The sequence below is a fragment of the Schistocerca gregaria genome, chromosome 3, assembly GCF_023897955.1.
Source record: "Schistocerca gregaria isolate iqSchGreg1 chromosome 3, iqSchGreg1.2, whole genome shotgun sequence".
In the NCBI taxonomy this organism is placed as follows: Eukaryota; Metazoa; Arthropoda; class Insecta; order Orthoptera; family Acrididae; genus Schistocerca; species Schistocerca gregaria.
Window position 1 is genome coordinate 552,376,487 of NC_064922.1, and position 15,779 is coordinate 552,392,265.

Genomic DNA, 15,779 nt, shown 5'->3' on the forward strand with positions numbered 1-15,779 from the left:
AAATGTCAATGGATTGCCTACTCAAAAAAACTCAATAATCTAAACAAAGCTGCTAGTGAGCTAGTAGTAAATGTTTGGTATAACATTACTGAATTCTGAGTAACTTGGACCGACTTTACAGTCGTCACTGGGGATCTTCTGAGTTTGGGTTTCAGTGTGTTACAGCATTCCAGCGTAGAACGATGAATATAGAGAACTTAGGAGAACGAATTTTATGCGTTGTTATAACAGCCCGGCTTAGAAAATTTTGGTGGCAGTTCGTTTAGACATGACAGAATGTCCGTGTGTAAATGGAACTAAGATATTTTTAGTTTGAAAATCTAAATAGGTGCTCTTTTATTAAACGCGCTCTGGTACACCATTATGAATGATCAAGGTATTTAATAGCTGGGGCAGGTCAGCTGGGGCAGCCCATGGGATAAACCAGTAGGCGCCGGCGCGTCTTCTCTAGTGCATAGATGAAACTCTCACTGTGAGTGAATGATGTGGAAATTCTGCCACGTATTGTGGTACGACCCTTTAATGCACACACCACAGCGTGCAAACTTAGATCATATTATTTATAAATTTCCAATCCTTACCTAATATTAAAAATGTGCAAATTATTTGTGTTCTTTAAGGAGAGGTCGTCAGGGGTGGGTTCGACTTTTCGAAATCATCTATACAGTGGTTAGAGTCCGAGATGTTGCACCCTGTAGCCATTCACCAAAGTCGGTCGTTGTTTACAAATAATGGACGAAAAAGAATTTTGCGTAGGCATTAAAAATAATAGCATTGTGCAGAGTGGCAGCGTAGCTTTGGTTAAGGTACATTCCTGATGTACAGGGGTTGTGGTTTCGAATCCCACTTTGTGCCTTAAAATTTCTTATTGTTGATTGTTTTCCGAAATGATTTTGATCATTACTTTTATTCAACTGACTGGTATTGATATAATTTTTAAAAATTTCTAATCCTTTGCCACACCACTTTCATCATTGTAATGAGTTTTATTTGCTCTCATTTTTTCTTATTGTCATTCGTTTTTCATTTGGGATTTTTGCCCATATGATTTTGTTTGTTTTTCTTAGTAGTAAGTTTCGTTTTAATTTCTATCGTTTTATCATTTTATATTTTCGTCCATGTTATTTTATTCGTTATTTATGTTCATAATTTATCTTGAATTTCGTTTTATTTATAGTCCCTTCTTTCGTTTAAATCTTCGTTTGCGTTATGTTGTCTATAATACAACTATAATTTATGTTTTAAATTTTCGTGTTATGATTACCATACAAAAAATGTGCATCTTGTAACGAAAAATACGTTGTTGACATTATTGCACAACTAATGTAAATAGATTATTTCGTGTTCCATAAAAACACGGGAGAAGTGCCGTAAGTCAGTAACATCTTGCCACGATATTTCGGCACAAAGTCTTTTAGCCATCTTCAGGTGAGTACAGCTGTAGAAGTACTGGCGAATACGCGCTGAGCTCAGCTATTTAAAGCCAAAGGGGGCTGCATTGCGCATGCGCTGCGCATGTACTGTTTGGCGTGCGCGTTCACAACTCCGTGCGCTGCGTCTGGCACCCTCTGCAGTGAAAACTTGGCATTTCGATATCAGATCGATCTTCATCTTTATACCGATAACTACGTTGACTACGAAGATTCTCTCCAACAGGATTCCAAGCGGAATTTAACTGGTAAACGCTATCTCGATTGATAAGAGTCTCGCTGTCCGACAATTTTATTTCTGTAGATTCATTTATAATTGAACTCCAGAAATTTGATGTTTGAGCCACAATTTTTGTATCATTGTAATAAACTGGCGTATCACGAGACGCGCTCCTGGGGATGCGCTATGGTCTATTCCTCTATTTGGAACGAATTCCTAGAACTCACATGGCTAGAAAACAACGCCCATTCTCTCTCACCATAGCTTTCTTCCCGATCGATTTTCTTTGTTTCTAATGCAAGAATGGTAGTTACTTGGTCACCTAGGATTTGACGTTTCATTTATAAGAGTGGTCTTCAAACATTTTTGCTCAAGACCCAATACTGACATTGTGGGATGGTAGCTCGAGCTGCACCTTAATATTAATTGCGATATTGCAGTGCCTGCATTATTTTGAATTGCGATGCAAAGTTCCTTTGGACAAGCATGCACGTCCAAAAGAACAGGCACTGCGACGACTACAGCCGTCATGAAATACACGACTTTTTCGAATTTGTCCATCGACACCAAGCGACTTGCAAGTAAAATGTCTCCTCTGTACGGGACTATACATAATGGGTGCATGAGTATAGGTAGTAGGCACGCATAGTTGACGACATTTGGAAGTTTAGGTCTGGCCGTGAGTCGTGTATGGATAGTCGAATGGCATGGCGACAGCTCCCGATAAGTGGGAAATCCGGGTTCGAGTTCCAGTCCAGCACAAATTTTCATTGTCGTCATTCCATTCTACAGCTGATGGTTGTCCATGTTGGCAGTTTCGAATACACTTAATGTATTTAATATTAATTGGTAATCCACATAAATTAGTTTGTTATGAGACTCCAGTAGACAGGTAAGGCCAACTCCTATCTCTCATCTGGAAAGGTCACCTGTCGCCACTCAGTGGGCGTCTAGTTTCGGTATGGGCGTGAAAATTCTAGTCTGCATCGACGATGAACAGCAGTCAGCACGGGTGCACGGACCAGCCGCCTGCTGTGGAGGCCCACACGCAGCAACGTTCGCTGAACTGCCGTTGAGAAGATCTTTTTACTAGCCCCTTTGTTCATCTGGGCGGTCAGCTGCACAACATTCGCACGTCTATTCATCCGTACACATCTATGGCCCTTGTTCAACCACAGTTACCTCGGCGCCCGTTTTGCTTAGAACCGTGAAAGTCTCTTCTGGTTTACTGCAAGATCCTAAAATCAACTCGGTTCAATATTGCGGCGATCCAGCTGTTCGCTATCTTCAGGAGAATGCTGCTTCTGCTGATGCGCCAGTTTGCCCTGCATGGTATACCTTAGCCAATGAGCACGTATACTTACCATTTTGGAAATGCTTCCATTCCACGCTTGGACCGAAAGTCAATGGTGGTGCCCTTTTGAACGTCGGATAAATCGCTCCATTTCCGCCTTAACGACAACAACTGCACTGTTTCCGTGACCCCTTCCCCCACGCCCCCCTCGACACGCTTTATAACCCCTCCACTGCTAGTGTTTTCATCTGCTGTCTGTGAGTGGTTCAGGCCCGTTGAAGTCGAGCATAGGCAGTGCTCACATTAATGTGACTGGACCGTGTGATAACCAAATGGATGCTGTTTTCCGAATTGTCATGGTAGCTGGTGCGAGGTAAGACCGGCCGCCAGTGATTTAACTGGAGTAACTGGAGCTCAGGCAAAACCTCGTCCTCGTGCCCTCCTCCCCCTTACCCAACCCTTTTTTTGTTCAATCCTCATTACTGCTTATCCTGTTTATTCGTTTACTGAGATCAACACGACTTTGCATTGACGTTAAAGATTCATATTTAAGTAATTTTTTTTTTGTATAATACAAATCAAAACACGGAACAACACACAGCGCAAAGTCACATTGCTTTCAACAACACTGCGAGTCGTTAATCACTGCAAAGCCACAACAGACATCACAATAAACGCAAAAAATACTCCTTACAGTTTTCGTCGAGTTGGCCTGATTGGTGTAGCTATTTTGTTCATCATCAGAATAAACCTGATGCAGTCAAACTGAAACGTGATGGTTGGTCAGCAGCCGTAGCACATGTACACTGGTCTTGTTACGCTCTTGGAAGTAAGTCCTATTTGCGTATAGGATGTTTTAATACTATGTTACGGCAATTGAAACTTTAAGATAGTCTAATGTGTTCACAGTCATCAACGTTTTTCTTCATCATGTTTTGGTACGTAGTTTTTATTTCAAAAATCGTCTATAGTCGCAGTCTCTGTATTGTATCTTGATTGTCGCACTATTAATACGCAGAATGAAGATATCTGACGCTGATTCCCATTCCGTAGTGAAAAAGGAGCGTGGATATTACTTAAAAAGTGACGAGAGTGAGTGCACGAGCGAAAAACAAACCGGCTCTGAACTTTTTTCAGGAAATATACGTGCTTCAGTTAAGTAATTTTTCAAAACACGATGCATAGTTGAATCGGAAGCATTGAAGAGTTATAATTCTGTACGATCTGTGGATCAAAGGTTCGAATCTCGTTTTGGTCTACTATTTTTTCGTTCAATTTGGAATACCTACATCTCTTAAATGTAAAATTCATCAAATATAAGCTACTTAACACACATCTAATCATCACCGATCGTGGTCGCGCAGTGGTTAGCACACTGGACTCACATTCGGGAGGACGACGGTCCGAACCCGTATACTGCCATCTTGATAGAGGTTTTTCGTGACTTCCCTACATCGGTTCAGGCAAATGCCGGGATGGTTCAGTTGAAAGTGCACGGCCGACTTCCCACTCCATCCTTCCCTAATCCGATGGGTTCGATGACTTCACTGTTCGATCCCCTCCCCCCCCCCCCCCCCCCAAATCAACCAGCCAATATCTAACCATAATTTTGAATGAAAAACGCATGTCTTCTTGTTTCTAATTACAGTTTTCATTGCAAATATAAGTTTCTAACATTTGACATTTTAAAAAAAGATTGGTTAAGTTAAGGAAACGCAACAAATTAAATTTTTAGGACAAAAATGAAAAACAGGTACTCTTTATTTGGACGATGTCCACTGTTTTATGCCGCAGACGTGATATGACAAAATCAAGACTGATTAGCGTCGCGGAAACACTGAAAACAATAATTTTCACAGCAATGAGCAGACCATACAAGTGCTGCATTTTTACAGTTGCCACCTGTGCCACTGCAATATGAACCCAACAGAACTGACTTGTCTCGAGAAGTAACAAGACAATCGCGCTGCCAAACGCAGTGGATTCAGGCCATGAAGCTTTGTCGCACGTCACTGTCGGACGATGGCGGGATACATAACGGCACGTCATACAAGAAGGGCAGACAATGTGGCGCTTGAATGGCTTCGTGGATTCGGTTGTTGATTGACTCGTTATCAGTATAGCAGATGACAGTTCCAATACTGAAATGTATTTCTCGGATCCGTGTATGAAAGGAATTCAGGGAATACCAGACGACTGACTGTAATTGATACCTTCAGTGGCTTCAATATCTTATTGTAAAGTGAAATGCCTGCAATACGCTTTAGCGTCATACATATATCGCGTAGAAAAGTTACCCTGTGTTTGATTTAGGAATTTTCCCCAATCACTGTTTTTAATTACAATACTATGCAGGATGTTACAAAAAGGTACGGCCAAACTTTCAGGAAACATTCCTCACATGCAAAGAAAGAAAATATATTAGGTGGACATGTGTCCGGAAACGCTTACTTTCCATGTTAGAGCACATTTTATTACTTCTCTTCAAATCACATTAATAATGGAATGGAAACACACAGCAACAGAACGTACCAGCGTGACTTCAAACACTTTGTTACAGGAAATGTTCAAAATGTCCTGCGTTAGCGAGGATACATGCATCCACCGTCTGTCGCATGGAATCCCTGATGCGCTGATGCAGCCCTGGAGAATAAGTATTGTATCACAGCCTTCCACAATACGAGCACGAAGAGTCTCTACGTTTGGTACCGGGGTTGAGTAGACAAGAGCTTTCAAATGCCCCCATAAATGAAAGTGAGGAGGGTTGAGGTCAGGAGAGCATGGAGGTCATGGAATTGGTCCGACTCTGCCAATGCATCGGTCACCGAATCTGTTGTTGAGAAGTGTACGAGCACTTTGACTGAAACGTGCGGGAGCTCCATCGTGCATGAACTATATGTTGCGTCGTACTTGTAAAGGCACATGTTCTAGCAGCACAGGTAGAGTATCCCGTATAAAATCATGATAACGTGCTCCATTGAGCGTAGGTGGAAGAACATGGGGCCCAATCAAGACATCACCAACAATGCCTGCCCAAACGTTCACAGAAAATCTGTGTTGATGACGTGATTGCACAATTGCGTGCGAATTCTCGTCAGCCCACACATGTTGATTGTGAAAATTTATAGTTTTATCACGTTGGAATGAAGCCTCATCCGTAAAGAGAACATTTGCACTGAAATGAGGATTGACACATTGTTGGATGAACCAATGGCAGAAGTGTACCCGTGGAGGCCAATCAGCTGCTGATAGTGCCTGCACACGCTGTACATTGTACGGAAACAACTGGTTCTCCCGTAGCACTCTCCATACAGTGACGTGGTCAACGTTACCTGGTACAGCAGCAACTTCTCTGACGCTGACATTAGGGTTATCGTCAACTGCACGAAGAATTGCCTCGTCCATTGCAGGTGTCCTCGTCGTTCTAGGTCTTCCCCAGTCGCGAGTCATAGGCTGGAATGTTCCGTGCTCCCTAAGACGCCGATCAATTGCTTCGAACGTCTTCCTGTCGGGACACCTTCGTTCTGGAAATCTGTCTCGATACAAACGTACCGTGCCACGGCTATTACCCCGTGCTAATCCTTACATCAAATGGGCATCTGCCAACTCCGCATTTGTAAACAATGCACTGACTGCAAAACCACGTTCGAGGTGAACACTAACCTGTTGATGCTAAGTACTGATGTGCTTGATACTATTACTGTAGAGCAAAGAGTCGCATGTCAACACAAGCACCGAAGTCAACATTACCTTCCTTCAATTGGGCCAACTGGCGGTGAATCGAGGAAGTACAGTACATACTGACGAAATTAAAATGAGCTCTAACATGGAAATTAAGCATTTCCGGACACATGTCCACATAACATATTTGTGTGTGAGGAATGTTTCCTGGAAGTTTGGCCGTGCCTTTTTGTAATTCCCTGTATTAGCTAAGAACGAGAGCGAATTATGCATTCCGTCTGGTCGCCCAGGAAGCATGTAGCATTGCTGGAATTTTGCCGAATATTATGTCTTTCCCTTTACAAACTAAATGACATTACATACTGACGAAATTAAAATGAGCTCTAACATGGAAATTAAGCATTTCCGGACACATGTCCATATAACATATTTTTGTGTGAGGAATGTTTCCTGGAAGTTTGGCCGTGTCTTTTTGTAATACCCTGTATTAGCTAAGAACGAGAGCGAATTATGCATTCCGTCTGGTCGCCCAGGAAGCATGTAGCATTGCTGGAATTTTGCCGAATATTATGTCTTTCCCTTTACAAACTAAATGACATTCGAAGCTATATTGATTCTCTGGTCGTGTCTTTTTACCTCGTAACTGCAACTGCTCGCATCACTCCAGGTCAGCTGGACCACTTGGCTGAGCAGTGTTATCCCAGTTAAATGCGGCAGTAAAGCTGTTGTCCCGTATTATCGCTCTGTCGATGTTCGCGTAACGCAAACCATAAAACGTATCCATATTATCACACTTGACTGAACACGAGACATCTTGGCTTCTCTTCCACCTGAAACGAAATCCAATGAGATTCCAACAAACGCGGAAGAATACATGGTGTAATGTTTACATCCGGTTTATTCTTATGATGAACACGGTGTAGTAGCCGGAAAGAAGACAGTAACTCCTCTAAATCAGTGAGAGTAAGTCTTACGGAACAGTTGCTCAACACAAACCCATCAGAATTTCCTCATGTCAGCCCCTTTCCATTTTAGTGCGTACCAGTCCTGATCCTTCCTCTTCTTCTTTTTCTTGTTCTTCTTCTCCTCCCTCTTCTTCTCCTCTTTCTTTCTCCCTCTACTTCGCCGCACTCATCTCTTTCCTTTTTCTTTTTCCCTCCAAATTTGTTTCGCCTGCAAAAAATTTCGCATCTATGACATCGGCGTCTGAGGTGCGAGCCCCAGCTGCCATATCTTACTGACGCCACCGCCCCACACGCTGGTTAGACTGCAGAGTTCACACTGGACGCTGCCATGTCCATATTTTGAAATTCGAGAAAACCTCGCTTTTGTATTTTAATTTATTTGTTGAAATAGTTCAGGGAGCACATTGACCTTTCAGAATGACAACGTGTCAACTATCACTTCATTCTTTCCGTGTAAACTGATGTCAAAAACTGACAAACTCTTTATTCAGTTGTCTCTCCACCAATAACAGTAAGTTTTTGATATAGTACTAGTCAATGCTTATCACGATAAACTGTAAATAACATTTACAAAATCATTGTAATAAAAATGCAACTTAACTGTGTTAACTTTCCCCCTATCTCGTTGTTTGTAAACGATCTACTGCAAACAACCTCTGGCAACTCCATGCATTTTCACGTGGTACTTACCTCTGTCTCATTTCTTCAGTCAATTTATAACAGCAAATTTCCTTTGTCTTGTTTCTTTGCTTCGAAAAATGAAAACTTCAAATGGCAGATATTTTTCCCATTTAAATCATGATGTTTCTTAGCATGGTAAGACGTGGTTGATGAAAACTCATAATTATACTAACATTCAACTTTATTTATCATTACTTACAAGTAACATAATTCAGTAATAAAAGTAAAATTAGGTTGCAGCTGTCGAACAGAGCCTCGTCATTCCAGGGAATCAGACGTACTGATGTTATTTGGAACTTCTGCGATCCCATAACTCGTCTATTTCTCCACAGAGTGTTCACGTGTACGTTCTACATGTAGCAGAAGCTAGATAGAACCTAATGACACCAACAACTCATTTTCTTAAATTTTTTCAGTTGGAACCTTGTCATCGACATATGAAAACATCGTGATGTTGTTCTATTTATGGAATATACTTTATTAAAAGATTGTAGTTGGGATGAAATTTTTCTTCCAGTGCTTACTGTGGCAGGAAATAGTTGCGGCTCTAATTGTAGAGGCGCTGGAATTTCGAGGAAAACAGGATTATGTCCACGTTATATATTTTCATTGCAAGAATTTTTGACGGAAATAATTTATATGGACAACATATGAAATATTTATGAAACCGCAGTATTTCCTTTAGTACTAATACTGCAGCTGCTGCTTTACTGGTCTTTAGTAATGTTGTCAGATACACATTCGTAGATTCTAAAGTCACTCATATCTTCCATATTTTATTTTAACTTCTCCTCTGATGTTAATAAACAAGGGCTGTGTAAGGATGACATCGGTTGGAGTCCTATAACTATACTGTGGCTCTCTCTTGGTGGCCCCGCTTTTTGCATACGTGCAGCTCATGAAAATTTTCCCATTTTTCCCTTCTTCTTCATTTACTATCTGGTTCTTAATTTTAAACTGATCATATATTTAGCATTGCCTTGTAAACCCCTGCCTTGCTAGATTGCAACTTTCTTTTTCCCGTCAAAATCCATAATTACAGATCAATTGATATGAAGTGATTGATATCCTGAAATTACTCTCGTATCCCGCAACGTATGTATTTTAACTTTAAACTGGGAATATACAAATATGTAGCACCCTGTTGTGGTTTTACTTATTTTTATCGTCTTTAGAGTTACTGGGAATGTTAAACTCCAAATTACAGTCTGTGACTTGAATTTTTGATGGACGTGGCCATTATACTACTGATCAAAGATCTCACTTCTTAGATGTACAGAAATCTGTCAATAGATGGCTGTTAAATGTATAATCCAGTAAAACAAAGTGTTGTCCAAAATAAATGCCTTAGGAATCATGCTCATGCAATGAACAGTGTCCTGTGTTTAGATGTGTCACCTAGTGATGAAGGATTCACAATATCTTTGCTAAATCAATAACAGCCGATATATGCTAAAGTTATCTCAACTGCTAGGTAATTATATATAAATCATGTATTTGCGTTCTAAAATTTCTCTAAAAGTACACAACAAATATTGTTTAATGCACATGTTTTACATAGTATATGCACTTGAAACTGCATAGTCTAGCAATGAGAAAGCTAGGAAACAACGATATTGTTCCAATTAGATTTACATATCTTTCATGCTTCTCTTATTTCTTTGCTTGTTATAATGATACACTATACACAAGTAAACGAATGAGAACAACATGCAGCAGTATTCAACTATTTGAGATTAATTACGAAAGAAAAATTTAAAAAAACAATCAGACGTATTGGCCCAGTTGTGCGTAATTTTAACATGAATGTTTCGACCGGCAGCAGGCAAATAAGAAGCATCGCTACATGAAGAATTTAGCCTTAATCACTATTCAGCAACTTTGGTCACGAATTTGTTCAAGCGAAAACATCGCAGGTCTTTGTTGCATGATCTGAGTTACTCGTCAACGGATCTTTAATCTTAAAATGTAATACGTACATACATAAAATTTCTTCTTAGTGCAGCTCATCCTTCAGCGCGAACCCTATAAAATTTCCCTTCTGGCCTCGAAAAGTGCAGCACTGTGATATTATTGCACTAGAAACGTACGAAATTACACAACACTTCCTATGCCACATATGGAACTGGGGGGTCCAATACGGCGGAAATATCACATGAAGCAACTTCATCCGAACAAGGGAGAAAATTGTGGTGCCAGAAACGTACTGTCGAATGACATAAAAATAATATGTCACTTGATGTGATAATGAAAATCGATAGAAATCGATGAATGAAGAACTTTGGAGACGTGATATTGGATTTCGTCGTATTCCGTTGTTTTCGTTTTATGACTTGCATGTTATAACAGTATGCCATTAGGCAACGGTAAATTGAAGATATATCACGTACATGTCACTCTTGGTACGATTTCGTATAATTAATGAAGTCTTTAAGTGATCCTTATATGAAAGACATTGTTGTTGAATGTTGTATGTATTTACCGTGGTTTAGTGGTTGGATATGTGTAGTTAAGGGTCAAAAGTCGTAAGTTCGCATTCTGCTATGTTCTGCTATTTTCTTTTTTCATCTTCATGTTTTTAACAGATTCTGGGGCGCTCTTGTTAATGTAATAGAAGTGTATTTTGTAATATCCAATATAATTTCCATACAGGGTTTTTCAAACCTTTTGGGTCAAATTGAAACAGGTAACAATAGGTGCACAAATGATTATATTTAGGTAGGAAAGCTATGGGCGGAAATGCATATTTATTGTGTTACGAACATACACAGTGTACGCCGCATAACAATAACGTGACGACCACCAGGCTCAACGTATGCTTCATGGGCACATGAAGTGCTACCACACTCTCTCAAAGATCGCTGGTGTCTGTTGTACGAGACAGGTAACTTGGAACCTAGCAGACACGTCTTCATCTGTTTCTACAGGGATTTCATACACCGGCGTCTTGACGTAAGTCCAGAGCAAAAACTCCAGACATTTGAGATCTGGCGATCGCGCTGGCCACGACCTCCCCTTCCGGTCCAACGATGAGTGTACGTGTTGTTCAGGAGCTTGCAGACGTTAACATCGAAGAGGGCTGGTGCACCGTCATGTTGAACCCACATCCTTTCGCCCACAAGAAGGGGTACTGTCTCCCAAGAACTGTGGCAGCACATCTCGCAGGAACACCGGGTAACGTGGACCAGTCAAACGGGGATGTAGCAAAGAAGGTGCTGTTAGCTGTTCTCGGACAATGCATGCCGAAACGTTGACGGAGAATCGTTGTCGGTGGTCACTCATGTGGGTGGCGTGGGGATTGTCCTCACTCCAGACAAGGCAGTTGCGTCTGTTGAAAACACCATCATGGATGAATGAGGCCTCACTGTGAACAATACAAACTGTACGAAGTTCGGCAGTGTAGCACTGCGGTGGATAATCATTAACAGAAGTGAATGCGGGGCTCAAAATGCGTTGGTTCAAGTTTTCAGAAGTTCTTTTTGATAGGGTATAATACCTGTTCCACCAGTACTCCTCTCTCTGTATTCTTCGAAGTGTGTATTTCGAGGGCAAGCTGAAGAGTGGTATTGTTGGGTGGTCGGCCACATGATTCAGCACTGTCTCATCAGAGTTTGGTGTTAGGACATGTGTTGGGCAGGAATCTTGGCTGGCTCTCTGTGGCGTGAACGACGTCATTCAGGGAGATAAACATCTTCCAGTTAGGATGACGCCTTTTGGGGTAGTTTTCTATGTAGATTCGTGTTGCTTTACGGGCACTACATCCTACCGCACCGTACATTAAATGCATGTGTGCCAACTCTCGTGATGAGTAACGTTCCATCTTTGACTACGCGTCATGCACTGTACACAGTAACACATGTCACCACGAACACAGCACGAGCTGTCTGATGCAATGGACAACTGACACCAGGGATAATGCAGCACAGGTTAACAGGCCAGTGCTAAGCATGCGGTCGTCACATGGCACACGTGCTATGAGATAAGCTGTGTACGGTGTATCTGTGTTGTGGTCATGGGTGTACACTGCCTGTTCCAGAGTTCAACAGACACCCAAGATCTTTGTGAGAGTGCAGCAGAACTGCAGGCGCTATTGAAAAAACATGAACTGAGATTGGCGGTCATCACTTTGAACAGTTCAAAAATGGTTCAAATGGCTCTGCGCACTATGGGACTTAACATCTGAGGTCATCAGTCCCATAGAACTTAGAACTACTTAAACCTAACTAACCTAAGGACATCACACACATCCATGCCCGAGGTAAGATTCGAACCTGCGACCGTAGCGGTCGTGCGGTTCCAGACTGAAGCGCCTAGAACCGCTCGGCCACACCGGCCAGCTTTGAACAGTCACTATGAACTATGTTGTCGTTATATGGTGTCCGCTGTTTCCATCCAAATCGCAATAAATCTATATTTTCGACCAGTGGTTCCTTGTCTCAATTTTTTTTATTCGTTGTGGACTCACTATCACCTGTTTCAATTTGGCCCAAAAGGTTTGAGACACCCTGTATAAGAGCAATCTCCCTCAGGAGTGAATTTGTTCGATTTTGTGACTTCAGTCTCATTAATAGACGAATGGTTAAGTTGCTATGTATGAAACGGTCAACTAAGACATTTCTATTTTTGCTTGAACCAATGTTTACCTTTTTTCTGAATATGATGCGATTTCCAAAGGTCTGGGAAGCCATATAAGCAGCAATGGCAATTATGTTATTGCTTGCTACAAATATTTACCTGATTCTCCCGAATATGTTGCGATTTCCGAGATTCACTCAAACACTGTAGGACTTAGTACCATTGGCATCTTATTGGGTCGATCGGTGTCGACTTTCGTGGTGGCATCGAGTGATACATCATTTTGAAGTTACTTCACTGTAACCTTCTATTCGCACTAGCCTCTCCAGAAAAACTGCAGACAGCAGCAACAGGAAGGGAAAAGGGTGGCCATACTTTTCCTATAAATAACTTTGCATTCCACATGTTGCGTTTTGTTCCCGAAAGATCCCTGTTTACACTACAAGAAGCAATTCCTAATTCAAAATCTGCAAAATCATGCAGAGTCCACTTTGTCACTGAGGCGTCCATATTACTGGGCTGTACGGGGGAAGAAGATGGAGCTAGAGCTTGGCAGAGGGCAGCGCCGCGTCGTCCCACTGGAACTCCTCCTGGTAGGTGTAGTAGGCGAGCCAGTAGCAGACGTTGAGAAGGCCGAACGAGGCGGGGAAGAGGACGCGCGCCGCGCGGTCGATCTGCGAGACGCTGTTGACGTGGCGCGGCGCCGCGGCGTCCCTGGCGCGCTGCGCGGCTTCGCGCTGCCGCTGGCGCCGGAAGGCGTCGTCGCCCGCCAGGCAGTAGAGCAGCTGGCGCCAGCGCGGCACGCGCCGCTCCGTCTGCGTGTGGCGCGTGACGCGCGACAGCTGCGCGCGGCTGCCGTGGCCGGCGGGCCCGGAGTGCACGTGCAGCGGCACCGCCGACGCAGCCGCGGCCGCCGAAGCGCCCACGGCCGGCGAAGGCGAGCGCGACATGCCGTAGCTGGGCGGGTCCTGTGGGTCACGAGCACACCAGCACTACACTACACTGCATCCATCATACTCTGTCGAGTGCAGTTTCTAAAGTGTGCAAAGCAGTCAGACCTGTACAGGGTGTAAATTTTAAGTTGACAAACCAGAATAACTCGAAAAATAAGCTTCACATGAAAAAATTTGTATAATCCAAAGTTGATTATTTTCGAGGGGGAGATCTGCTGATGCTAAAATTAGCGCACCACCTCAGCCCCTTGAGGGTGGGGCGGGAGGCAACTTTAAAATTTCAAATGAGGACTCCCATTTTTATTGCAGAATCAGATTCTACATAAAAAACTACGTATATTTTGTCTTAAACATTTGTTTCGATTCTTGGTAGTTGGCGCTGTAATTCAAGAAAATCTATGTTCTCATTTTTGCGTGGAAAATGGTTACAGATAAATACCAACTGAGTTCACTCGTTATTAAGTAGGGTGTTTGGTTAGTCAGTTAGCTAGTCATATGGTTCAAAATGGCTCTGAGCACTATGGGACTTAACATCGGGTGTCATCAGGTCCCTAGAACTTAGAACTACTTAAACCTCACTAAGGACATCACACACATCCATGCCCGAGGCAGGATTCGAACCTGCGACCGTAGCAGTCGCGCGGTTCCGGACTGAAGCGCCTAGAAGCGCTCGGCCACCGCGGCTGGCCTAGTTAGATAATTTGTTTGATAATTAAAAGTTGTGTGACCTCATGACCACGAAACAACCAAAACTTATGCGAATCTGCGGAAAAACTTAATACAGTATTTGGGTCAACTTTTGTAAAACTCTAATTCCTCTCTCTCAAACCCCACCCTATGGGGAGAGAGGTAGAATCTTAGTTTTAACGAATCAAAATTTGTAAAGTAAATATTTTTTATTTGTCCGTAACCATTTTCCACGCAAAAATGAGAACATATATTTTCTTGAATTACAGCGCCAACTACTAAGAATCAAAACAATAGTTTAAGACAAAATGTACTCAGTTTCTTATGTAAAATATGATTCTGCAATAAAAATGGGGGTCCTCATTTGAAATTTTAAAGTTGCTCCCGCCCCACTTGAAAGATGCAGTGGTGGCGCGCTAATTTTAGCACCAGCACATATCCTACTCGAAAATAATCAGCATTAAACTCTACACATTTTTTCGTGTGAAGCTTATTTTTCGAGTTATTCTGGTTTGTCAACTTAAAATTTATACTCTGTATATTACATAAACGCACAATAACTTAAAAATTCTGAAATATCACAATGTAATTGTGCTGATATGAAGTATACACAGTGAGGCAGCTAAAACTGCCCACCACAAATATGGGATACTTCACGATGAATTGCACAGTAGTGGCATTACTTCTAGAAACGTTGTAGTGATCCACTGAATATTGCAATCCAGAGTTTATTTTAGTATAAATATCAATCGTTATCCTTATGTACAGTATAAAAACAGAATGTATGTATGTATGATTGTCCAGCATCTCCTGATAAACCACTGGATTGATTTCGGCCAAATCTGGACACTTACTGTTTACTCTGAGAGAATCAGCACTGCGGGGGTTAGAAAATCTTACCCCCCACAGGAGTAGAGATAGGCCCAGGTAAGTGTTTTCTACTCCTAACATGTTGGCTGCCCTGTATGATAAGCACATTAAGTGGGTAGTATCAGCCTTGGAGCAGCTACACATGCAGATCAGCACTGCTGAGCAGAAGGATGTGGAGATGGACAGTAACAGGGGGCAGGATGAGGTGGACAGACAAATAGGGGAGGAGCACATGGGCATGCAGTGAGGGTGGAGGAGGCGATCAAAAGAGTGGTTAGGAAGGGATGGACAGAGAGAGGGGAGGATGAGATGCTCAGGGACAATGTGGAGCAGCAAATAGAAAGGTAGAGAGGGGATGAGATGAGTTGTGCAAATACACTATGTGACCAAAAGCATCCGAACACCTGGCTGAAAATGACTTAC

The 15,779-nt window shown here is 42.2% G+C and overlaps 1 protein-coding gene across 1 annotated transcript in view; it reads right to left on the reverse strand.

The window, feature by feature from the left end:
* Positions 1-7,697: 7,697 nt before the first annotated feature.
* The window catches only part of LOC126356041 (gamma-aminobutyric acid receptor alpha-like), a 563,407-nt gene continuing 555,325 nt past the window's right edge, over positions 7,698-15,779 (reverse strand). Inside the window, exon 10 of the mRNA XM_050006721.1 lies at positions 7,698-13,814. Coding sequence (XP_049862678.1) covers positions 13,389-13,814 — 426 coding nt within the window. The 3' untranslated portion in view covers positions 7,698-13,388. The remainder of the gene's footprint in view (positions 13,815-15,779) is intronic.